Here is a 27,947-nt window from a genome sequence, read left to right on the forward strand (position 1 = left end):
TCGCACTCACGTCAATGCTGCTAGTATACAGCTGTCCGGTATTATTATAGTAAGGTATTTGAACAAACCGCAACTTAAGGTTGGAGATAAAACCAATGAAACTAAGCAGTGGGTTTCGATAAAAGTTTATTGATGAATTCTAAAACATTTAGAACAAATTTTATATTTACAATTTCCTTTAGTCTGTGATACATAACTGTGTGAGACTTGCTAAAGATAAACAAAGAAATTTACAAAAATAATTAATCTTAATTGACCCGTTATTTCTTGATGCACTAAGACAATGTACAGAAGAAGGAGACCTGTGTAAACCACCACTGAACTAGTATATTCTACAGTATAGCAATATAAAGTGTCGTTATAGGTGTCAGGACATCTCGAGGCAGTTCCATGGCCCTACCCAAGCAAAAAGAAAAGTTGACAAAGAGAATTTGTCGTTCCATTGTATCTTCTGAAGCAGCTGCCTAGGACGTCCTGTAACAGATACGACCCTTGCTGTACATTTACAGTGTTAAAAATTCTGCACATTAACAGTCTTTAATCTTTCTAGAATTTAAAATTGTAGAGAACTGTCTTGAAACATTAATTTTCTTCATCTTGGCTCACTTTCACTTCTAGTCCTGTATTAAATTTTAACTCAATAAATGAAAGTAAACCTTAACTAGGAATAATGTATTATGATAGAAAATCATGATAGAGATTTGTAGGTTTAGATTCACTGAGGACAATTTCCTATGCTTTGGAATCTCTTGACCTTACCCAGTGTTCCCTTGATAATCAACTGGGGTTAGGAATATATACGAGAGGCATTCATTCTGGCATCAGAACTTGAATCCGGTGTGGTTTAGTGGATAAAGCACCAGCACGTAAAGCTGGAAACCCGGGTTCGAATCCTGGTGCCGGAGATCATTTTTCTCTGTTCTACTGATTCTTCACACTATAGGGTTAGGAAGTTCATGCATTTGCAGTTTTTTTTTTTTTTTTTTTTTTCAGAGATTGTTATAACCGTATTTAGTGCTATTCTCTCTTCCAAATTTGATGTCAAACAATAATTGATTACCAGTATCTTCTGACAAGGGAACTGTTCGTGAGCTAGTGTCGAAACTTTCCCTCAAACTGGGAATATTGTTAGGTCTCTATAGCAGATAGACAAATATAAGAAATATGATTTCCAAACGAACTGTAAGGGTATGAAGACTTAATTGGAATGCTGTAGGCTCTATTCAGGGGGGATTAACTACCCTATACTGCGAATGTTAAATTTGCTTGTTTAATGACCCATTATTTCAGAAATTACTGAAGACGTACTGAAATTTTTACAGGATAAAGATACAAGGTTTATAAGCAATCTGACGCAGATTTATCAAGAAATACAGTTGTAAAAAAATTGAATTTTTTAAATAATGTTGATTTTATTTTGTTACTTTTATGTAAATGTACCATTTTCTCAGGAACTATAAATAATAGAAGGATGAAATTTAAACACATGTTGACAACAATACATTAATGAAATGGATGCACATTAAATTGATGTACAGTATGTCTATTAGTTTGGTTAGAAAGAAAATGCAAGGTGGGTTAAAAGTTGCTTTCCCCAGTATCTGTTCTTAAGTTTCATACTTGTACACATACACAGATATCATAACTTGAACAAAAGAATAGCTGTTGTCATAGGGCCATTCCCTTTTGAAGGAACAGTTACCAGCGACCGATATCTTCAGATGTTAGAAGAGGTGATTATTCCTGAACTTGAAAACAGCCCTCGTTTTACCAATGGATGGAGCACCACCTCATTTTGGTGTAGGAGTGAGGGATTTCTTGAACCAGCAATTCCATGAATGGATTGGCCGTCGTGGCACAACAGAATGGCCACCCAGATCATGCAACCTGATGCGATGTGATTTTTTGCTGTGGGGTATCCTGAAAAATTATGTTTTTGCTCACAAACCGCAGGATCTGCTTCAGTTGCTACAGATGATCGAACAGTTGTTCGTGAAAATCGACGAAAGTCAGGAGTTATGTTCTTCCATCTGTAAATCAGTGCCTAAACGTTGTGAATTGTGTATCGGGAAACAGGGCCTCCATTTTGAACAATATCTGTAAAGGAATGTGTAGTCAAATGTAAATTGAATAAATGTAAGGAAGTATTTAAGGGAAGGACAACTTAAGCTTGGAACTACCCAATTTTTAGATTTTTTATTCATACTATAATTTCACAACCTTATAATATGGGTAGCTAATTTTTTCTATTTATCTATATGCTGTGGAAATGTAACATTGTGCACAGTTTGAGGAGAAGTTTTGACATTAGCTCATTGACAGTTTCCTTATGAGACTGAATAGGTCACATTCATAGATAGTCATAGTATTCTCATGTAGATATGGATTTGCTTGTGATGTCACGAAACTTACATCCAGGCCTGTGTAACATCAGGGTGGTACTGAACAGTGTCCTGTATGCAAACCCAATGTTTTAATGTCAAGACCTATTTAATAATTTCCTGAAATAGTCTTTCAGTCACTCCATTGCTAAGGACAGGTTTAGACTGGGCTTTTTCCATTGCTGATAAAATATAGAAAACAACGTTTCCAAGATTAATTGTACCATTGTCTTCAGATGAAAGTTATATAGCGCGAAAACAGTGTCATAGATGGCTATGGTCCATTTGATTGATAGACATCTGAGGTGAACGAATGTAGGTGACCGTAACAGAAAATTGAGCAGATTTCAAGTTATGAAGTGATGAAGAAGAATTATACAAAGTGAACTGAAAATGAAATTCATGATTGATTGGTGCCTAATTCACGTGGGTACTTGGTAATTACTGGCTGTTTTCAACTGGTCTCGGCTTAATTGAGAGCCATTTTCAATTTTTTACACCATGTATGTACAGTCTTAGAAAAAAATTTTGTTGCACAGAGGACGACCAACCTGGTTCACGAGAGGACTAGCTGAGGTAATAAAATTAGTTTTGTTTCGTTGTATGTCTGATCATGCGCACTGCCTCCTTTCTGGGATTTACAAAATATCTGTGCGACAACTTTTTTCTAAGACTGTACATCAGCAGGTATTGTTACAACAGATAACATTTTTAATTGGGGAGTTACCCCATTTGAGTAAAGAAATTATTATTTTTTTTTTCAATTTATTTTTCTCTTTATGGAATAAACTTTTCCCTTTATCGTGATGAAAAAATTTCTTAGATATCTCACAAGGGAAGGGTTTCGGCTCGAACAGGAATTTCGTATCCAAAATTTGTATACAAGCCTATCTTTACATCTCTGTAAAGCTCACAAAAGCATTCGTTTGTGTAATGTGTGGTTTGTCTGTTAGAGCACTGTACAAGTTGAGGGGTTGGGACACCTTACCCGTAAGCCTAGCCTAGCCTAGAAGCTAGTGCGTCTGGTAAAATGTCTAAAGCCCATTTTAAAACATTTTTCTCCAACGTTCTGTCCGAAAATATTGCAGCTAATGAAAAATGTACACTGTTGTGTGAGTCATTGAATGCGCACAAGGACACGACCTTAATAAATGGATCATTCCAAATCTAGGACATGGAATGTATGATCATTCCACCTAAAAAACTAAATATATCCAGCCTCTGGATATCTATTCCTTAGACAATATTATGCTCGTAGAATAACAGATTGCACAAGGACTCTTGCTGAGAATCCAGAACTTAACTTGGGAAATCAAGTGTTTATAATGAAAATGCACTCTGTTGTTCATAACCAGTTGTCTGCTCCAGTATACCGCCATATGCTTCAGTATTCCTGGCAGTCAGCTGGTTACGTGAATCCTGAGCAAGTCTCGGACTTCAAAAATGTAATTCAGGTAGCATTTGATTTTTCAGCACTGGAGAGTCGTTCAGAAGATTGTTCAGGTGTTGCTTCTGCGTGTTGTGCTTATTGCTCTGCTCCATGCTGTTTCATGCATTTTATAGAGAATCCTCATGTACATTTTTAAAGAAGTGTATTGACCAATACCAACCAAACGGAGAGTTACACAAACGAATGCTTTTACGGTCTTCATCACCATTGTGAGGTAAGTCTCTGTACAAATTTTTAACCAAAAATTCCTGTTCGAGCCGAAATCCTTCCCTTGTCAGTGTGCAAGATATACCCTTTGATATGTGTACATGTCACTTCACTGTCCCTTTAAACTTATCCTTTGTCACTCATTTTCTGAAGCTTTAAATTTTACGTTTGTTTTCCCTGATGACTCTAAAAGTTTTGAGTAGCATTTGTTATTTTTTTAATGGTATGAGTCATGAAAATGTTGAAATAGTAATGTACAGTCTTAGAAAAAATTTTGTCGCACAGATACTTTATGTCCCAGAAAGGAGGCAGCACACATGATCAGAGGACATCTGAGTCACAAGAAAAGGACTAGTTGAGGTAATAAAATTAGTTTTATTTCGCTGTATGTCTGATCATGCACACTGTCTCCTTTCTGGGACTTATAAAGTATCTGTATGACAAAACTTTTTATAAGACTGTACTGTATAAAAATGTAAGACAAATAATTTAAGAGGTAAGTAAAACATTTCAATTTATTTTATTCATGTGGTTATTACAAATATTTTAAAGTAAGAATAATTTAATAGCATATTGCTAGACAAGTGTAGTAAGTGCATTATAACAACAGTATTGCAGAATCGAGGAAAAGTTTGAAAAAAAAAAACGAAACAAAGTCGAGTTTTTAATATTTCAGAGATTCGTTAATGCACTTAACGCTTGTGTATTGCATACTGTAGTTTGGACGATCGTCATTTATATTAAAATATGACTTCTATAAGAAACATTTGCATGTCGTTGCTAGGGCATTATGTAGCTTCTTTTGTTTTGATGTAAATAGTTAATTAAATATTGATTCAGGCAGTTAAATTTGGATACTTGAAAGTAATATACATTGATTGATTAGTTTTGTGATAAGCTGATGTTGTCAGAAGTATTAGTCACTGATTCAGTAAAGTTCAGTAGCTACACAAATTTTACTATCATGTTTAATTCTCCTAAATAAAATTTCCCTTTGTGATCATTTTACTTAAGGAACTAATCATGACAGCAATGTGTTTTCTTTTGTTTGTATAGCAACCAGGCAACGTACGGTATTGCCAACTTACGAGACATGTAAATAACATCACTAAGAAAGAGAAGAGCAAAAAAAATATATATATATATTAAAAATACAGAATAGAACAGAAGAAATATATTGTAAATATACCAAATTTCATTTCAAGAAGATATGAAATGTTAAATTGCACTTAATTCATACTATAAAATTGGAAAGTTGGTACCCTCGTCCTTTAAAGTGGTTCTATAGCAGGTTATCAACGTGGTGCAGGGTTTTTGGGTCTACTAATGTCCACAATCGTTATCAAGGTGTTATACAAAATGTCGCAAGGGACCTGAAGATGTACCCAACTCTGCAGTGACAACAATGGGGCTCACACAGATCCAATAAGGCCCCCATACACAGACTTACCTGGAGGTAAGTTTGTACAGGTAAGTCTTTGCATGTATGGCGCCCTTTGTATCCATAGATATGTAGCAGTATGATACGTTATGGATTTCATGTATTAATAAACAACTTTGAAAATATGAATTATTTATTTATTTTTTTTTGGTCACTGTTAACACTCGGTTAATATTATAACTTTAGCTGCATCCCCAAGTGATCACAATAAACGGCATGCACTGTATTCTGATTTTTTTTATGTAGTGCATATCAGTTGTTCTTGAACTTTATGATTTCGAGAATCCATTTTGCCGGACCCCTTAACACATTAACTTTAAACTTTTACTTATATACATATATATATATATATATATATATTTATTTATTTTAGTGGGTTATTTTACGACGCTTCATCAACATCTTAGCTTATTTAGCATCTGAATGAGATGAAGGTGATAATGTCGGCGAAATGAGCGGGGTCCAACACCGAAAGTTACCCAGCATTTGCTCATATTGGGTTGAGGGAAAACCCCGGAAAAAACCTCAACCAGGTAACTTGCCCCGACCGGGAATCGAACCCGGGCCACCTGGTTTCACGGCTGGACACGCTACTCCACTTAGTATAATAAATGATCCGTGGTGCTACAGCCTGTGAAGGGCCTAGACTGACCAGCCGGCTGCAGGCCTCACGCCCATATGCCGAAGCAGAGGTGGACGATCATCCAACCAGAATGGAGGTATCGTGTCGTTAGCACAATGATCCCCCCAGCCGTTTATAGCTGGTATTTGCAACCGGATTTCGCTACCTATCGTAGCTCCCCAAGTGCATCACGATGCTGGGTGGGCACCAGTCCCATACACTAGCCGAAATTTCTTGAGAAAATTTCTTCCCCCATGAGGACTCGAACCAGCGCGCATTCCGTAACGCGAGTCCTAGGCGGGATGCCTTAGATCACGATGCCATGGCATGGGACACTTTTACTTAGTATATATATAGTAGGTTTTTTTATGACGCTTTATCAACATCTTAGGTTATTTAGCATCTGAATGAGATGGTGATAATGCTGGTGAAATGAGTCCGGGGTCCAGCACCGAAAGTTACCCAGCATTTGCTTATATTGGGTTGAGGGAAAACCCTGGACAAAACCTCAACCAGGTAACTTGTCCCGACCGGGAATCGAACCCAGGCCACCTGGTTTTGCGGCCGGACGTGCTAACCATTACTCCACTTACTATAAGGTAACAAAATATTTTCATGTATAGCCATTTATTTTTTTCTTTACAAACTGCAAATATTAGCTTTGTTAATACTAAAGAAGTTACAAAAACATTTTAATGGGTCACCCGAACAATTTTGTAACTGTTAGAATGCTCAGAATGTTGAAAAAAGTATTTTTTAACGAAACACTGAAATTTAATTTGAAAATTCACTTGCGGACTAACTCTTGGACACCCAAGGACCTGCAGACCACAGTTTAAGATATGATTGATCAGCAATGGATAAGATCCAATCTAAACATAAACATAGCAGATAATCCGCCACTGTTTCCCTCCCCCCTATTATGTTCCAGACCAAATACTGATGATCGTTTTTGTTTATTAAGTACATGTATGCATTTAAACAGCGTGTCCACGTTTGAAAAGGAGAGGACAGACTGCAACAACAACAAACAACAACAACAAGCTACACTAGCTGACATCGTACTATGTACACATTCTAAGGAGGGGCGTTGATTAAGAGTCCTTCAAGCACGTGTTGATGGACCAGCCCAGGATCAGACGGTCGAAGCCACAGGAGAAGAAGTTGCAGGACAGACTGGCGTTCTCGTCACCCCAGGCCACGCAGCTCACCATGCGGCGGTGACCCTGCACAACACAACACCGCTAGCATCAGATCTAAAAGGTGGTTTTCTTACTTTTACTTCACAAGACCAGTGTTTCCATTACATTGTTAAAAATTGATTACAGTAGAACCTGTATTATCCGTAGTAATTGAGGGGATGGACTGAACGATTAATCAAAAAAATCAGATAATACGTACAGTTACCCTTAAAAAGAATGAGACGATTCTTAGTTGTCGGAAGTTAAAGTTCTACAGCGCGGTTCACTCGATATCGACGTATAACGACAAGTAACATGACAAATAGAACAAGAATTGTTACAAGGACCACAACAAGGACAGGGATCAGAATAAGGATCACGAAGAAGACAGCCATTTAAAGCCATGATTTCACAACATAGCTCGGGTAACAAAATATCATTGCTTCTCTGTACCGAATGGCAAATGCCTGCTATCGGATCTACATTCTGGACTGCTGCTGTCACTGTCTTGTCTCGGTAGCTCACATAGTAGTGTGTCGGTTCCACCGTATAAACGAAACGTTTCGTGTTCGATCCCAGGTAAAACTCTTTTTTTTTATTGAGGTGTAATTAATTTGTTCAGAGTTCCTCGACTGTATAATTTGTCGAAAAATATGGAATAATTTATGCCCAATTTTTTGCTCTACAAGTGGGCTGAACCTCGTCGAAAAATAAATAAATCTTACTTGGAAGTTAAAAGTATTCTTCCTGAAATAAAAATCATAAAAAACAAAAAGAGACCCGTTAACTTAAAATCTTGTCCGCATACCATCATACATTTCTCCAATCGAAATCCACTCGATTGGTAGCGAAGGCAAGATGGTTGACAGCTTGTGCTTCCCCCAATATTTCCATTTGCTCAGCCCTCCGGGTCCTAATACCGCGGTTCCTCAACCTGCTGATCACAGTCTGTGAAGAACCGGGAAAGTTAGATGCTGCTCTTATTTCGTTAGCAGTCCGAAAGGGTCCAGTCGAACTGTCTTGAATAAGAGAGCATCCTCTTCCAATGAAGAAATCCGCAGACGCCCATGGAATAGGGCGATTTTCTGAATTTTGTAACGATGAACCCCCTCGCTGCTGTACTTCCAGGAACACCGACCAAACGGCCAGCAGATCTAGCCCCATATCCAGCCTCAACTAGAGCTATAACTCGCTGTCTCATGTCATGTCGGTTCGCCATTACGATGAGAAATGAGGGATGACGATAATACTTAAGTGTAGACAATGACTATTTAACGTGATATAGAATTATTGAAATAACAGGCATCTTGCACAGTAAGAGTTAATAAGTCAACCCTAAATTAAATATTTAAATAACAGGATATAGCAGGAAGTCCAATTATTGTTGCGAAACTAATCAAATTAAATCTAATTACGTTAAGTAAACAAATCCCAAGTTATGACACCACATTGCTACAGCTAAATTCTAGGGTTATTAACATAATTCATTTTAATTGTTAGTTTTTAATATATATGCATTTACATTGTATGTGTGTATGTATAAATGCATTCATTAGATTAACGTTTACAATATTATAACTTGTAATTTTGTATTGTCTGTGATCATTAACACAATCTGAGGAATTTGTAAAACTCTATTTCAACGTTATTTAGCTATTTCAAAGTTATTTAGACAAAAAAAATCGTTGTATAGACTAGGTATCGAACTCGCATTCTTCTACACGAGACGCAGAAGTCTTAGCGTCTGAGCTATTGAAACAACACGAAAGCTTTCCTTTCTGTGTGGAGTGTCGATCTAGTCATGAAGGTCCATTGTCGATTTAACTACACGATTTATGTATATATTTATCTTTTATTTACGTAATATTGTCATATTTTTTGCAGTTTTTGAAGTGAATTTCGGAACGATGCTCATAACAAACCAAATAGCCTGAATTTAAGTAGCTCAATATTCGTTATCTTGTGTATCAGTGCTCTGGTCTCTGATCATGCGCAGTGTCTCACATCTGAGACTTAGGAATATTCAATCGTCTCATCCTTTTCTAGGGAAACTGTATATGGAAGATTTTCCTTTGTGGTCTTGTGTTTAAGTAGCTATGTAGTGGATCAGAAATTCACTAATTTAAGTCTAGTTGTCAACAACGGGTTTTTAAGGGCCAAGGAAATCCCATGTAATGAATTTCTCAGGAAAAATATGAAAAATGGAGGTCTCATGTTTTAGATTTAGCCTACGTAATTTTTTACACTTTATCCTTGTTTTTGATTAAATCACGCAGTTGTAATTCCAATCTCGTATTATGATGCGAGATGAGTCACAGCTTTCCTTTTCCAAACCATTCAATTATTTACACTTTTTTCGATACTTGGCACAACACGTTTTCTGTTGACACTCGTACAAGACATTTTATATACAAGTTATACAGAACGGCAATTCAAACAGTAGACAATATTGTGTAATGATAAAGGCTTGTAATAAACTAATAACACCATCTTGATTACACAACTTTTAACACTGTATCACTTCGGATTATAAAGTAACGGAAGCGAAAGCAGAAGGTGCAAAGACCACCCAGTTCTGATGATGGCCCCCAGGCCAATCTAGTCAAAAAGGTAACCTAGCTAATTAACACGTAAAAGCATATGGTATCCCCGTAACATGCCATGAAGGCACTTGGGGGGCATGGAGGTAGAGCCCCATGCTTTCCATGACCTCGGCACTAGAATGAGGTGGTGTGGTCGGCACCACGCTCTGACCGCCTTTTACCCCCGGGAAAGACCCGGTACTCAATTTTATAGGAGGCTGAGTGAACCTCGGGACCGTTCTGAAAGTTTGGCAACGAGAAAAAATCCTGTCGCCATCTGGGATATAAAAGCATATATATCTTTTATATTCCGAAGTAATAACACTCTCTAGAAAAAGTAAAAGTACGTAGAGCCTACTAATATAATGTTCAAAACATTACTTCATATAAGTTATATTATTTCTGAAAAAAAAAAAAAAAGCGAAAAATAGACAGTCGGATAATCTGTCAATCGGTTAATAGAGTGACGGATAATTGGGGTTCTACTGTATAATTATTTTCACCTTCCCATTAGATTGTAACATCTATAACATAATAAATTAAAGTAAAGATTGATTTTATAACACACAATATGCAAATTTCGTAAATATTTTTTTACACAGCTCTAGTGTAGTAGAAATAATATATCATGTAGGCCATGGAAAGTTGTCATGACAACTAAGCAGTCCAATGTTGTTGTTTTTTTCTAATGCCAGGCGTTTGACAATAAAGTCATTTGACCTCTTGCACTCCAATATTTTTCAAAGATATTATCATGGCCAGCCACTGAAGCACAGATTTTGAGGTGTTCCGAATCCATTGCTTGGTTTGAGTTGCACAATGGGCAGTTTGGGGACTGATATATTCCAATTCTATGCAGGTGTTTGGCCAAACAATCATGGCCTGTTGCCAATCTAAATGCATCTACAGACGATTTTCGTGGTAAATCGGGAATCAACTGTGGATTATGATGCAGAGAGTTCCATTTTTTCCCTTGAGATTGTGTTATCAAATTTTGTTTGTTGAAGTCTAAGTATGTAGATTTAATAAATCTTTTCACAGAGTAATACGTAGGTTTAGTAACAGGTCTGTAAGTAGCAGTGCTGCCCTTCTTTGCTAAAGCATCCGCATTCTCGTTTCCCAGGATTCCACAATGGGATGGTATCCATTGGAATACAGTTCTTTTATTCAGTGATATTAATTGAGAGAGCATTTTAGTTATTTCTGCTGTTTGAGATGAAGGTGTGTGTTTAGAGACTATTGATAGAATAGCTGCTTTGGAGTCTGACAATATAACTGCATTCTTAAATTTATTGATGTGGCATAGAAGATTCCTGAGACATTCACTTATTGCAATGATTTCACCATCAAAACTTGTTGTTCCATATCCAAGAGATCTATAAAGTGAGAAGAGACAGCACGTAACACCTGCACCGGCACCTTGTTCTCTGGAGATCAAGGATCCGTCGGTGTATAAATGAAGCCAGTTTTGTGGAGGGTATCTAATATTAATTGTCTCTAAAGACAATTGTTTCATTATTTCAGTGTTTACTTCTGATTTCAGTATTTCTTGTGTTAAATTTAGATTATACTCCATATTTAATAGAGTTAAAGGGTTTGGTTTAATTTGTAAGTTTTCTTTTATATTCGGGACGTTGATTTTCTGTTTTAATTCTTGAACCATGGATATGACACTTTTTTGAGTTTTCAATTTACAGAGAGGACTGTATGAATGCCAATTGTTTTCTGGTAATCTGATAAGTTTTTCATATTGAATCAGTGCTTTTTCTTCTATTGTCATTTTGATGCTGAGAAATAATATATATAATGTAGGCCATGGAAAGTTGTCATGGCAACTAAGCAGTCCAATGTTAAATGTTATTTAAGAAATGTACATAGTGGACCAAAAAAAGACACAAAATTAGAAATACTTTATTTTCGTAAACACATAACATTACCAAATTTATAATGAATACACTGTTGGAAAGAGTAGACTTTAAAGATGAGCAGGACTTTTTATTGTGTTTTTTTGAGGCTTAATTAAAATCTTATGGAGGTCAATATACAATGATTGGAAAAATGTGGTTTTTGAAGGCAATGTTGGTAAAATTAATAATAATTAATGATCTTTCAAATAATCTAAATTAAAAATGATGCTCTATGTGACCGCCATTTGCCCCCACAACCATTTGCAGGCGTCTTCTCCTTTGTCCAATAGCACTGGATATCTGTCTTTGATCAAGCAGGTCCCAACATTCAAGAAGGTGTTGTCTTAAATGTTCAATATTACGAATTATTGTTTTGTAATAAACTGCTTTTTGTAGTTGACTCCATACAAAATACTCCATAGGATTAAGATCTCGTTTGAAACTCCAGCGGAAACCATCATAGAATCTGAGAAATGCGATCTTTTTTCCGCAATATTCTCTCAGGAGGGATATCATGTCCGTATCTTGCTAATCAATCGTTGTACACTTGAAACAGACCATTCTTGGTGAGCATAGTTCCTTACAATTTGACGGGCAGATAAATTATCATATTGGTGCAAATGTTTAATGAAAATCTTGTCTTCGTTCGTTAAGCGACCCATTATTCACAAAATGAGAACTCAAAACTGAAGAAAACAAATGACGATAGCACAACAAACGGCTTGGCCTGCTGAACTCGTAAGATCATAATGCTTAGTTCGGCATAAACGATCGATTTTGCACTGCCTTACAAAAATAAAAAATAATGTTTAATAAATGGTAAAAAATTAAATATTACAGTACTTTCCCGGTGTACAAGGACTGTGAAATTTGCCTGTGAAATAAACTTTCAAGTGAAATCATTATCTATTGGAATATAACCATTTAAATTTTGTGCCGTTTTTTTGGCCCATTGTGTATACTGAACTGTTGTCTAAAAATAGTGCACATGTTAAGAATGGTTTTATTTTGTTTGCAGGATTGCTACACTCGGGCCCAGCAAGCCCTACACATCACATGCTCCCACCTGTCTGCTGGTTCTCGGCAGCCTGGCGATGCGCTGACCCCCCAAATCAAAGAGCCGCACTTGTCGGTTGTCATGTGGGATCGCCACCACACCAGAGCTGGACACAGCCAAGCGGTTTGCGGCTGAGTCAGACCGGATCGTGGCCAGAGGGGACCGCATGTTCCGCAGGTCCCACACCTTGACACTCCTGTCATCAGATCCCGACACCACCTTGTCCTCTTTTGTGAACACTGCACTCGTCACTGTCCTGGTAAAAAACACAAAAGGATGGTAGAATACTAGAAAAGACCAGGTTTGTCCCTGAATACTTCATTGTCACGGAATCCAATTTGTCTAGCTCTCTAACATCTAAATAAAAGTAAAGTCATCTAAGTATGGCCCATAAGATAGTGGGAGGTTAAGGATTCCACCTGTATAATCGGCATGAAAAGTAATGCGCAACACGCTACTTAGGGTTCAGCACATGTCTCAGCAGTACTGTGATGTTGTTGGTAATAAGCCTAGCTCAGAATTCAGTTTAGTTCTCAATAAATCCATCTATGTCGCTATAGTCCCGTCGCTCTAATTTCCGGCAGCCAATTACGTTGCAGGTCGGCTACATTTAAACGTGTGCGTCTTGTGATTCGCTGATGAAGACGTCATACATTTCCTAAGGCGGGATAAATACTTAATATAATCGCCCGCCATTTTGGCTTTTTTGTTGGCGTTCGCAGAAAGCACACGAGGACGTTATTTGCCGCTCAATTATTTGCTGAATTACAGTGCATTTGATTTATTATCATAGGAGCTATGACATGATGTTTAACGGTGTGGCAAATAGATCCCTCGTTTGGTAGCTCGGCAACGAAAGAACAAAAATGGCGAACGATACTACCTACCTAGACTTTATAGAGCCTTCACTTCCTAAGACGTAAGCAAAGAGGAGGAGTCACGCCGGGAATAACAGTGTTGCGACTATATTATTAGGGGAGCTAACAGTTGTTTTTACGATAATCTTTTCAAACATGTTAAATCTGCAGATAAAACTTTATCTTTCATTGTTGTACTCCTTTGTGCTATATTGATATCTGTGTCATATTAAATAGGTGTAACGAAAATTCAATTTTTTTTTCAAAACACGTATTAAATTCCAGTGTTCATGACCAAAATAAAATACACTATTACCTAAGTGCTGACAGTTTTATCCTATGTCTTCATCTTCATTATATTTGTCTTGGATCGTAATACGTTATAAAATATATACACCAGAGAAACTTTTTTTTTTTTTTTTTGCTGAAGACATGTACTTGGCTGTTTGACATTCACCCATCTGAAGTCAGTTGTGAAGACCAATTTACCGACAGAGTCGTTACCCAGGGTGTGCCATAGGAGGTTGGTCTATGCTACACCTGCGATGAGAAGAGAAGATGATGGAGATTTGTTGGGATGCCACAAGGCAACTGGAGCTCTCGGGTGGTATGCCGGGAATCGAACCTGGGTTCACAGCATTGTAAGTCCAGTATTCTAGCCACTACACCACCGTGGTGGCCATTTTAAGTAGGTATTATAAATGCCTGAATATCCAGGCTCTGTTTATCACAGATAATTAGTGACTTTAGTCCAGATTTGGAATGATTCTTCTGTATATATTAATGTTTACGTGGCCTCAATACGTACTCTGTATGTCCCTGGAATACCGAGACTGAATGGATCGGCTCTCGAAAATCCCACAGTCGGAACGTTGTGTCCCTAGATGACGTCACAACCAGCCGCTGAGTGGGGTGTGACGATGTGTGAGTCAGTTCCTGGTCGTGGCCTGCAACAGCAACAAGAAGCGATTAATGATTCAAGTAATGTAGCAACACAAAGCTCATGTTTTGACAAAAGCCATGACCTGTGCAGTACTCTAATACAATAAAATATTAATTGACTTACTAAACTGTCTTGAAAATGTATTACTGCACCATCTCATTATTACAAATACTCTGCTAGATGGCAGTTTACTAGTCAAGAAGGCTTTGTTGATTCAGTTTCATTTTTATTAAACAGTTGCATTCTAATATATATTAAACAATTCTGATACGTGACTATCCATAATCTCATACAGCAGAAGCTATAACATAACCTAAATAATATAAACAAGATAAATGATAGAAAAGTTTTAATTAAGGATGATGAAATAAACATGAATCATTTTAAAAGCTGCAACTGAATATCCCCCGGAATAAGGGTATATTATGGTGCATGGTTTCTCTATGTACTTATACCCTTATTCTCGAGGGGTATTCAATTATTGAAAGTACAATATTGACAAAGGAACAAATGCTAGGAAGGTGATAAAAACAAACAAATAGTAGGGAGGTGATAAAAACTGTAGGATAAGCAGACATGAATTGGTTGAAACACATCATTCCGTATTGTTTCATTGCTCAAAAATAGTATGACGTAGTAAAAGTGTAATAGTCACTATAAGTACTTACTTAAAACTAGCAGTAATAGCATCTACTACGTTTTTTATTCATGCCGAGGTTTTCCCAAGCCGTGGGACTGAAGCCGGATGGTCTATGGCGAGTCCTTGGCATCAACCCCTTTGATTTGATTACCTGGTTGGGTTTTTCTGAGGTTTTCCCCAACCAAAAGGCAAATGCCGGGTAATCTTTTGACGAATCCTCAGACCTCACTTCATCTCACTACATCTCGCCAAAATATTGTAAAAAATTGCACAAAATTGTAAAAATTGTAGAAAATTACTAAATTGTAAAACTGTAAAAATTTTTAAAAATTGTAATTGTAATATTGTAAAATTTTGATTTGTTCCACATCTTAAAGCTTCATTGCTCATGTAAGATCTATGGAATAAAATAAATAAATGAAATGAAAAAAAAAAAAAAATGGAAAAGAGCCACAGCAATTCCAAACCAGGAAAAGTAAAGATAATGTAAGCTGGTATTGTCTAATATTGCAGATGTCATGCCTTGGGAAATTCCTGCAGGACAGAGTTGAAATGGACAAGATTCTCACCACTCAATGACTGCAGCAGCTCCCTGGTCTCTACGTCATACAGGCTTGCTGTCCTGTCCCAGGAGGCCGTGATCACCTGCTCACCACCTGGCAACCAGTCGGCGGCCATCACTACACCCGTGTGGCCTGTGAACTCGCACACCGGGGTGCGCAGGCTGGGTGTGCCCTCTGAGGTTGCCACCTCCTCCTCATACTCTTCCTTCTCACAGAGGTCTATGTCCTCCTCTGAGGAGTGTCCTTTCTGCAACACAAACAAGTCTGTTACAAAATTTAAAACATGGCATTTTTCTTTAGTCAAAATGGTAGGTTTCGTAAATTTTCAACTTAAGGATACTTCAGAAAACTAAAAAATAAATTTACGCAGTTTTCATGTATTTAAGGGGTCACTCCACTAAAAATGACAACTTTTTTCCGAATCAATTTTTTCAACTAAATTTTGAGAGCATGTTTATTATGTTGTTGTTGTTGTCGTTGTTTTCTAATGCCAGGCGTTTGACAATAAAGTCATTTGACCTCTTGCACTCCAATATTTTTCAAAGATATTATCATGACCAGCCACTGAAGCACAGATTTTGAGATGTTCCGAATCCATTTCTTGGTTTGAGTTGCACAATGGGCAGTTAGGGGATTGATATATTCCAATTCTATGCAGGTTGCATGGCCTGTTGCCAATCTAAATGCAGCTACAGACGATGCCATTTAGCCATTTAACTATTTATGTTTATTATGTAAAGGACTAACAAAACTCAAATTTTGAACTCCTAAATGTTTTTGGCTTTCGATTTTTTATTTTTGTTGTATTTTTTTAGAAATACTTTCAAACCAAACTTTTTAGTAGAAGATCTCAATTTTTTAAGCTTCCTTTTTTTTTTTTGGTTACATTCACAAGACGCATTAATTTTATGAAATATCTCATTTATTCGCTTTCAAAACATTTTTTTAACTTTTGAAAATGTTATTTTTTCTATAGTTCATGAAAAAAAGATTAATAAAACAAACTAACAGCATTTCTTTCAAAATAAATCTATAAAAAATTGCAGCTACCTCATAAATAGTCGCAGTAAAAATTTCATCCAGATTGACTAATATTTGGCATAAAAAAGTTGATGTTGAATCAATTTATTTAGAAGATTATTTTATTATGCTTTATCAACATCTTAGGCTATTTAGCATCTGAATGATATGAAGGTGATAATGCCGGTGAAATGAATCCGGGTCCAGCACCGAAAGTTACCTAACATTTGCTCAAATTGGATTGAGGGAAAACCCCGGAAAAAAGCTCAACCAGATAACTTGCCCCAACCGGGAATCGAATTCGGGCCACCTGGTTTTGCGGCCAGATGCGCTGACCGTTACTCCACAGGTGTGGACGATGTTGAATCAAGAAAATATACTTACGAAAAAATGGATTTGAAAGTAAAATGAATATATATATATGTAATACATACCTATTAAAATTCTCCTCAGCTACATTCATCTAGTAATTTCAGGTAGCCAACTTTAGAGGGAAAAGTTATTAGATTTGTAATCAGAAATTTTTCTTTAATGAAAATATAATTTTGACAACTTTTCTTCCTTAATTATAAACATGTTTATGCTCGACCATGCCGAAATGTAGTAATTATACACCTGGTAGTAGCCCTTTAATGCACCTCATTAAAGTACACCTGTTCATTATAATTCAGTTGTTCAGCCAATGAGAAATCACCATTGTACTGATTGTACCATTATAAAACCGCAAGTATCGATTATTCTCGGATATGTAATCGAAAGACAACTAGGGAAACGTCACAGAGGCTGGAAATCCAATACTGTCGCAGAAGGTTATGTTCTGTTACTATAATAATTAGCGTTAATTGTAAATAATATTCAAATAAATTCAATTTGTCATCTCGTTTTTCAATTCTAAATCAATTTCCAGGTTACACCAAGATTAATGTTCATCTTATTCTCTAGGTTATATCAAGGTCAATGACATTCGGCCTCAGAAAAAATCAATACTTTCGCGTCTGCGCACATCTCACAATTCAGGTCAGTTCGCTACTCACATAACCATAACATGAATACTTATGAATAATTTCAAGTTAGAAATATGATCGAGCATAAAAAGTCGTATGAAACTTGCCCATAATGGTAATTAAGACACTCGTATGAAAATTATGAAACTCGCTTGCGCTCGTTTCATAAACAAACATACTTGCTTCTTAATTACTACCATTATAGGCTCGTTGCATAATGTACTATTAACATATTTGCAATCAGAATTAAACTAAAACCATTTGGGGTATGAAAATATACATTCTAAAGATGTGAAATAGTAAATAAAAATATGTTGAAAAATTTTAATGATTTTCAGTGGTCTCTCTCTCCCCTTAAGCTGGATGTTCTCCCTTAAATTACATGTTTCATCAGTATGTGCCATTATGGCGGTTATACATCCATTTGTTACTACATACAACACGTGAATAGGTTATTCTGTGGAAAGTATTGGATGCCAAAAAGTAAAACCATGTGCTTAGTACTACATACTATTCGTAGTACACAGTTATTACAAGAAAATGGTGTTTCCTTTGGTGTAGTTCTTCTGTAGAATTACCTTTATTTTATTTTAATGATGATAAAAAAAATGACAAAAATGGTGGATAGGAAGGAACGTGAAAAGAAGAGGCAAAGGGGAATGCGAACCAAAAGGCGGTCTGTCTCACCGGTTGGTCCCAGGTGACGACGGCCTGCCAGATGTGAGCGGTCTGGTCCCCGCTGGCCGTCAGCACCAAGTCGCGGCTTGGATGGAAGCGGATCGAGTTGACGGAGCCCAAGTGACCCTGGTACTGCAGCAGGCAACGCCCCGTCTCAATGCTCCAAATGCAGGCCGTGTGATCTGCACAACACATTGCATTGCCGTGTTAACTAGAGGTGTGGGGCCAAGAAGAAAAGATATGACGAACGATTGTTGTTTAGTCAACTGTCCGAAAACAGGTCTGAACCTCACAAGTCACACCAACATGGCACCACTTATGAGGTAAGTAGGCCAGGAGATAATGGGGTAGGTGGCCAGTTCCTTTTTCTCTCCATTTCACAATCGCTGAATAGCTACATATTACACTAATCAGACTTCAGATGTATACAAACAATTGGTCTTCCTCTGACACATATTATCAAGTGAGATGGACTGCTTGATAATAATAGATGTACATATCAGGCTTTTATCATCCAGTCTGCTGTCAAAAAATCTGAAAGTTAGAATTTATAAAACAGTTATATTACCGGTTGTTCTGTATGGTTGTGAAACTTGGACTCTCACTTTGAGAGAGGAACATAGGTTAAGGGTGTTTGAGAATAAGGTGCTTAGGAAAATATTTGGGGCTAAGAGGGATGAAGTTACAGGAGAATGGAGAAAGTTACACAACAGAGAACTGCACGCATTGTATTCTTCACCTGACATAATTAGGAACATTAAATCCAGACGTTTGAGATGGGCAGGGCATGTAGCACGTATGGGCGAATCCAGAAATGCATATAGAGTGTTAGTTGGGAGGCCGGAGAGAAAAAGACCTTAGGACAGGCCGAGACATAGATGGGAGGATAATATTAAAATGGATTTGAGGGAGGTAGGCTATGATGATAGAGACTGGATTAATCTTGCTCAGGATAGGGACCAATGGCGGGCTTATGTGAGGGCGGCAATGAACCTCCGGGTTCCTTAAAAGCCAGTAAGTTATTTTTAATAAGTTATTTTATTGAATAATATGAAAAATTATAATTTTGTTTTTGTTCAATTTTAATGCCTTTCTTTGCTAGAATGTCGGCTCTCTCATTACCGCTGATATCACAACCTGTGGGAATCCACTGACGAACTGATTTTATTTAAACTTTGGATTTGTTTAATCATTGGATGGATTTATTTTATTTTTTCCATTTTTTAGTTGATTTGTTGATACTATTGATTGTATTATGGCTCTAGAGTCACTTAATATGACTGAGTATACTCTTGTTTGGTGCACATACCTGCCGCAGCTGTGCCGATGACGGGCTGGCCTGGGCGTGCCACAGCCACCTCCCAGATGCCGTCCTTGTGGCCAGAGTACTCTCGTACCAACGAACAACTGACTGTCGGACCCTTGAAGCTGGACACGATCTTGCTGGTCTGGGCTTTCAATTTGTGTGCTGTCTTGATTTTCTGTGACCCAGATCCTGTGACAGCTGAGTGATACAGTGTTTTATTAGTTACAATGTTCTGCACAGAATATGAACATGTCAATAAACAAAATAAATCTGTGAAGTATACAACTTCGAATTAAACTTTTGGATGAATAATCCTGCCTGCTCTTGGTTATTTCTCCCTCGATTGGCAAGTTTTGATGAAAATGACAGAAATTTTAATCAGAGATAAAATTTAAAAATTTACACTGGCATAAACAATGGCTTGTGTTTATATACTATTCTCAGGTGGCAAATATCCTGCATATGATTGTTCGCATAGGCTTCCACAGCTGATGTACATGGTGTGTGGATAAGCTTCAGGGTTTCTACCGCGTTGTCTTGGTGTTGGTGGCTGACGTTTCAACTGCTCTGTTGTGGTCATCTTCGGAGCAGTTGTTGGATAAGGCAATAGTCGAAAAATCGAAGGAGAATTGGGAGGAAAATTTAAAAGGTACGCAAAACGCGTCCTTGCAAGGGGTTGGGGGCTGTACAAAACTAAATATGTGAGCTCCAAGCCTGTTGGCCACTAGTCTCACTCCGGGTTACGCTGCTCCTCTGAAGGAGCTCTAGAAAATTTTGAAGGGGAAGCCGAAGTTGGACGTAACCTCTTAGGTACCACATACGCGAGGGGGGCTGAGATTGATCAAGTGATCACGGAACGGGGCGAGGAGGAGTTGGCTGGTGTTTGCCGTTAGGATGGAAGGCAATAGTCTGCGAGCTTGTATATATATAGTAGTCTCGATGGGGGGAGTACTTGCAGTGATAGGTCGTAGGTTCTCCTTCTGGCATCTGATTAGTCCTTCGTCGTCCAATCCAGTTGAGGTCTGTGTAAAGGGGAGTATTCACATTAAATACTGGCCCTCATAAGGTCCGAAAGACTGACCTTGATACCGTGCCCGATGTCCGGATGAAGGGGGGGGCGCCGTGTACATGTGGAGACCTGGTTTCTCGTTCCTAAGTATGATCTTGTAATAGGCTTCCCCATGAGTTGCTGAGTTGTAATCCCTCGTCCTTGTTGATGTTGTTTGATGTGGAAGGCTTCTTTAACCAGTCTTCTGTATAAGTTTTCTTCTTTATCTATTATCTTGATATTGTCGAATTCGATGGCGTGGCCTGAATCTGCTGAGTGTAAGGCTATTGCTGATTTTTCGTATGGTCCGTATTTGCAGAGTCGGATGTGTTCCTTCCTTCTATCTTCCACCGTAGGTCCAGTTTGGTCTATGTATTTTAAACCGCAGGAGCAACGGATCATGTATATTCCGGCTGGTTGGAGGTATGGAAGTTTATCTTTGACTTTGACTAATGAGTGGGAGACCTTGTGTGGGGCGTTGTATACAGTCTTGATATTGACGAAGGACCAATCAGATGCCAGAAGGAGAACCTACGACCTATCACCGCAAGTACTTCCCCCATCGAGACTACTATATATATATATATATATATATATACACGAGCTCGCAGACTATTGCCTTATCCAACAACTGCTCTGAAGATGACCACAACACAGTGGTCGAAACGTCAGCCACCAACACCAAGACAACGCGGTAGAAGCCCGAAGCTTATCCACACACCATCCTGCATATGACCTTCAGCGGTTTCACAGCTCCCGTGAATCACAGGAGTGCAGCGTTGTCTAAATAAAAGAATATTAGTATCAAAGGGGATGTTGGCAGTTAGGCATTTATTCAATTCTGAAATTCAGCAGCTTGCCAGATATAAAGAGAATGCATTTATAAGCACGTCCGAAAAAAATCCGTAATTTTAGGTCAAACTGTTCCCCCTGTACAATTATTGTAAGAATACGGGTTATAGTGCAGTGTTCGATCTTAACACATTTCGGAAGAATAACACTATTGTTTAGAACGCCTGCTTCACTCAAGGTACATAGATACAAGAAAACAGAAAACAAACACACACGGTCAAGCTGACACACTCTTATCATTCTTCCTCTATGTTTATATTTGCACAAAAGCACGTTATTTCTTGTTCATGTGAAAGAATATTTCTGTTACACCTTGTCGTTCAGTAAAGCAAGTGGTAGTGATAAGAGAGATACAAAAGGTTGTGTTTTACGTAGTCTACGCACAATTGATGTTTAGAGTTTATGAGTTGTTTCTTTTTTTTTTTTTTTTTTAATATTCCAGCATTATTCCTCTTGTAACAGACAAAATGGTTGTTTAACTCGCTGTAACTCTGAAACCAATGAAGATTTTGAGTAGCAATAACTTTTAAAAGTAATTTCCATTCTTTTTTAACATTTCTCTCACTTTTAACCCCCATCTAATATGAAAAACAAAAAAGTTTGCCGCTTATCAACTTTTGAACGTATAAATGTCTATTTTGAACAGATCACTTCGAAGTTATTGCTTTTTCTCTCTGTTTCCAAAAAAGATTTTGATTTCGAATTTTTTTCTGTGCTTTCCTCAGACATTCATCTATCAGTCATAAAAATTACAGCGCGATTGATTGACTATCTTAGGAGCTACAACGTGATAAATATTTATTGCAGCTGAAAACTGATTGGTTAAGTGGACAATCAGGAAGAGACTATGGAAAATGTTGAAACAATCCAACAATATTAACATCTACTGCGATATTCCCAGACAGGTACAAACTTTTGCTGCATGGGCTAGAATTGGACACCTTGTTATGGAAGCTTATCTGCATCGTTTTAAGTTATCAGAGTCACCATTATGTAAAAAATGTTTAACAGAAGAAGAAACAATAGAACACATCCTACTTCAATGTAATAACACCAACCAAAAACTGCAGGAAATAATAAAAAAATACTCATTACAGGAAATTCTGACCAACCACAGCTCTGGACAACTGCATATTTGATTTACAGTGGACATCATGTAATCAGCTTAAAGCTGGACACTTGTATTAAGAAGTACGTAAAATGCGGTTTAAACATAGGTAAATTCATAGAAACACAGAGAAAGGATTGTACATAGTGATTCTTAACAGATTCTTTTTTTTTCTCTCTGACAAAAGACAACCTCCTGATTTTTAAACATGGCGTTACTTACATTTCTGTTTTGACAAGCTCTTGGATGAAGAGTTATCAAAATCTGTGAAGTCATAACTCTGTTTGTCACCAATGTAAGACTCGCGCTCCAGTTTTTCGTTCAGATTGTCAATCTTCTCCTGCACTGCAAATTAAAGGCGAGATATTAAGTGACAGTGAAAATGTTGACAGGATAAAAAATGGAATATACACTGGCATTACTTACAGTTTACATTTTCCGTATAAAGTGCTTCGAATTCTTTCTCTATCTGTGTAAATAGATCATGAAGGCGGGCTCTGAAACATGATTAATATGTCACTAACATCAACAAATTAGCAGTTGTAACAGATCAAAAACATGAGAAGGGGGAAGGAGAACAAGAAGAAGAAGAAGAAGAAGAAGAAGAAGAAGAAGAAATATGATTTTTATGACCGATCATTAGGAGTAAAAGTAAGACAAAATAACTTTTAATTTTTAAGTATAAAAAGTAGTTAAAATTATGATAAACTTCAAGTTGATTTTTTTTTTCCAAGTTTTACTTCATTATAAATATATTTTTATTAAAATATTAAAATTCTGTCTTCTTTAAAATTGAAATGGGGTCAAAAGAAAACAATGTGAGATAAAAGAAAACAATATGTTTGTTTCTGTAGTAAATAAAATTCCGACAGAGAATTTTAGGCATTAATGTGTAGAATTAAATAGGCAGAATTGAACAAACTAGACTGAAAAACATTTAAATTAAACTGAATTTGTTAGAAACAGGGCAATCTTGTAGGTCCCAAACAGTACAATTCTGAAGAAAATGTAACAGCTTGGAAGAAGATTTGAAAAATGTGAATCAAAATAATTCTTGTAATTGTTGTATCATTTTTTTGTATTTATTGTTATTGAAGCACAGTCTAATATATACAGTCGCGAAGCTCAATACGTAGTAAATATGCAAGCATTAGATAGCTGCTCACCACTAGGATCGCTAATATCGCCTCATTACAGGCAATGCAAAATGGTACCGGCATAGTCTATTGTTTCTAGCACCCTCAAAACTCAAGCTTCGTGACTGTATATAGTAGACTGTGATTGAAGAGTGTCTACATACTAAAAGAAAACTTACGAATGAGTCAAAATAATGTCTACCTTACTCTAGTAACAATGTCCATTCTTTAAGTATCTGTGTGATTGGTGATCTACACTGAGTGATCTTTACAGAGATATGTTACAGTATGGTATTATAATTTATCCAGAAACTTCGAATTAAAAAAAATTGAAGGAAATTCTTTGGGGACATATTTAGTCTCAAATTCTTACTTTAATTCTAAATATATTGATTCTATTTCATTTTTCTAACTCCATAATAAAATTTTATGAAACAAAATACCAGCTAGCCTTCTCATAAAATTAATATTTTCTTAGCTACCATTGATAATCCCCTGTAATATTCTAATAGGTCCAAATTTAGAACACTAGTAATTTTAGTTCCAGGACAGTCTACTAGATGGTATGCAAAGATTTCTGTTCATCAGTAAACCACATCAAGTGAACAGCTCCAAGATATGTTACAGACTGAATTATTTTATGATTTTATCAAAGGAATTTCAAATAACTTTTCTCGAAATCTGCTGTATCATTTTAATCCTCTCATTCGAGCTCTGGCTACTTCAAGTGACTTTCAATTAAACTGATGTCTTCAAGAAAAAAGGATAATTAAGTTGGAACTAAAAATTTTGTAGTATCTCCCTAAATCACTTTAAAGTAAAAGCCTTACATAACTTATGTAAAACTTTCGTAAAAATCAATATCATGATGTTGATAATAAAAAAGTAACATTCTTCTAAACTCTTTTTTTTTTTTACTGCACTGTTGCAGTGGCTCTCCTTTTTGCATTTATAAATCTTCCATATTACTCATACAGTTTAAATTCTGAACAATTCCCAAGTTTTCAAAGCCACAACTATATTTTTTTCTTGTCAACGCCATTCATGTGTGAAATTTGCTATTTTCACAGCCTTCGAATTTATATGCGTAATTTAGGGAATTTTAAAGATTATTTATCTGTGCTTTCGATTTTATGGAACTATTTAGTTGAACCTTATGTAGTTTCTAGGAGGCATATTTTTATTATTATGGCAATGCAGGTAATTTTTGGTATTTTTATAAAAATGAGTTCAAAGTACATTCTCTATGCTTGTGTGTCATGGTTGTTCAATTTTTAAAGAAATTTTTGTGATCTATTCATGGAAATTTGGTAAAATGTGGCATTAATTCAAGTCCTTTCTGAGTAAAAGGAAACCATTATTGCCAAATTGTTTTGGATAAAGACAGGCCTTACATTATCATAAATGCTGAAAATGTGAAAGAACTATCAGTGTTGCCAACTAACTATAATTAGGCTATGGATAACATAGTTTAGTGATGAATTCTGTTTTTCAATTGTTATTCCTTCTTAAAATTTGAGAACTACTGATTGAATATTCTTTCCCTACACAGCAATACTGTCTCTCTTTTCATTTCAAGGACCTTTCTACTACCCAGTTTCGAATTCAATGCAACCTATGAGCTTATTGTGCTTGCTCTCATATTTTATACTTTGTTAATAAGAGGACACTGCTACTTCAAAACACACTGTGCTATACGAAAATGTACACGATTACAATCTAAATATGTTCGTAAAGCTGGGCACAGCTTGGACAACAACTATATGATAATTTTTTATTCTGGAGCACTTTCAATGAAGGCAGGATGACATGCAGTCAGTTTATTTTATTCAGTGTCAAGCATAGTAACCACCTAGAGTAGTTGTCATATCTAGTACAGCTACCTTTAGTTTCAATTGAAATCTGTTTAGATTACCATAGCATTATACATCTTGATTACATTAATCTGACCATCTTAACCTAGCATACTTAAAAACAAATTTACTAACAAAAAAATACTCTTCCTTGCAGTGAATTTCATCAAATTAATCTGTAAATCTAGTGTGAAAGAGTACTGTCCTTGGAATTACAATAAAGTAAAAGGGCTTTCTTTGAGACTGAACTGTTAACATGAATAAGCTGAGGACAATAATTGTTTCTCAGTGAAGGCTCTGAGATAAAAAAGTAGAAGAGAAAATATCTCGATTTAAAAGGAAGCTCAAGATTAAAACTAAACGCACAGAGCCTAAATGAAAATATCATAATAAGATACAACAATCACTAAGTTTGGACGTAATTAATGCAAAAATAAACTGAAGACAACCAAGAAAGAAATGAAGAGATCAAACAATATAGGAAACATACATCTTTCTAGCCTAATGCGTAATGTAATAGAAGAAAGAATTTTTAGCACAAATATTTTCACACCTTTAGTTTCAATTGGCAGATAAGTAATGCACTTACTTACCAGTACCTAAACTTAACACCTACTGTGAGCTGTGAAAGAGGTCATTCCCCTTAGCTAACAAAAGAAAAGATTTGGGGGAAGGAAAGGAGTAAATATTTTGTGTTCGTGGATAAAGATGAAGTTATTTTCCAGGTTTGAGGTGAAAAAAAAAAAAAAACAGATAAAAGAATAAGTGATGAATTTTGATGTGTGCTTTGCCACTGGAAATGAAGAAAAACTATAGTTTGGAACATAACATTTTTAATGATAAAAGAAAAGATTTAACATGTTCAGAATTAAATAAATGACTGTTACGTTTTCTACAGTGAGAGTGGTCACACACACAGAAAAACTCATTATTATTCCTTTACATAAATGGTTAAATTTGTCAATCTGTCTTTGGAGAAGTCAGTATTCTTCTTTTAATAACAGTAACTCCTAAAAATGTGAATTAAAGCCTAAGTTTGCGGTTATTTTGAAACAAAAGATGCTATATAATTTATACCTTTTAAATCATGCAATAACTTCTTTTTCAAGCATGATGTTTCATTTTAACATCAAACCTCTGGACGGAAATAAAATTACACAACAAAATTACTCCCTGAGTAAACGAATTGTAAGGCATAATTTCTACTGCCTTGGAATTGCAAGGGTATAGTTTATTTTATTTTTTTGATTAAAGTTTGCAAAACTGAATTACATGCACAAGCAGAATTAAAGTCCATAGCTTACAAATGCATAATTTTGTACATTAAATATATATTTAAACAATCACCTAAACAACGGTGGTATCAAGCTGTCAGCATCCATATCTGAGCGAAAACTATGACTTTGAAAATTATGAATTTCACTTTCTGTGTTACTCTGTACTCTTGGAATATTAATCCTTTTACTTTTGGGGGGTTTCCCTGTGTGATTTTGTACCACATCTTGTGGCATGTTGTTTATTAAATATGATCCTCTGCGAAGCTTAAAAAATAGACTGGAATCCAGAGAACCAATGACAAACTGAAAAAGGAAGATACAATAATTTCAATTACGAAGCACAAATAGGCCTATGAATTTCAATGTCATGAGTATGTAAATAAGCACAATATCTTGTTATTTAAAGATAATACATGTCTTAATTGTAGCTAGTAAGCACATTTACTGCATGTAGATGTAATTAATAGGAACCATACCAACTGCCACTTTTCTGTAATCTCGTACTAATGATTACATTAGAAATGATAAGGGTAATGATATGACACTTTGAAAATGACTGCAGACCATCTTGAACATATTGGATATTGATGCATATATTTTATGGTGGGAAATTATTCCCATTGAATTAATGAAAATACCCTCCAAGAGGGAAAATCGCATCCATTCCATTAGGACATCTTTCTGTAATCAGGATCGAAGAAGAAGCGATATTGATATTGAAAATATAAATACAAGCTGTAAGGCCCTTGTTTTCCGTCCTTTCATAATTATAAAACACATATTTATAATTTTATTGTATTAGGTGTACATAATTTATTAATATATATGTTTAGA

General features: G+C 36.3%; 1 protein-coding gene across 3 annotated transcripts; it reads right to left on the reverse strand.

Moving 5' to 3' along the window:
- Positions 1–109: 109 nt before the first annotated feature.
- Positions 110–27,731, reverse strand: Wdr37 (WD repeat domain 37). Of its 3 annotated transcripts, none has more exons than XM_069844483.1 (11): positions 27,590–27,731; positions 27,184–27,416; positions 23,274–23,344; positions 23,070–23,192; positions 19,843–20,037; positions 18,543–18,715; positions 15,838–16,078; positions 14,494–14,632; positions 12,838–13,084; positions 7,174–7,327; positions 110–474 (listed from the first exon to the last, which is right to left on the reverse strand). In XM_069844483.1, exons 2-10 carry the CDS (start codon positions 27,345–27,347, stop codon positions 7,196–7,198), a joined length of 1,485 nt encoding a protein of 494 aa, XP_069700584.1. In that variant the 5' UTR covers positions 27,348–27,416; positions 27,590–27,731; the 3' UTR covers positions 110–474; positions 7,174–7,195. The 3 variants fall into 3 exon arrangements, with proteins under 3 accessions (XP_069700584.1, XP_069700580.1, XP_069700575.1); XM_069844479.1 differs by having other exon boundaries at positions 7,167–7,327; XM_069844474.1 differs by having other exon boundaries at positions 110–7,327.
- Positions 27,732–27,947: the final 216 nt, after the last annotated feature.

Source organism: Periplaneta americana, chromosome 2 (genome assembly GCF_040183065.1).
Source record: "Periplaneta americana isolate PAMFEO1 chromosome 2, P.americana_PAMFEO1_priV1, whole genome shotgun sequence".
Lineage (NCBI taxonomy): Eukaryota > Metazoa > Arthropoda > Insecta > Blattodea > Blattidae > Periplaneta > Periplaneta americana.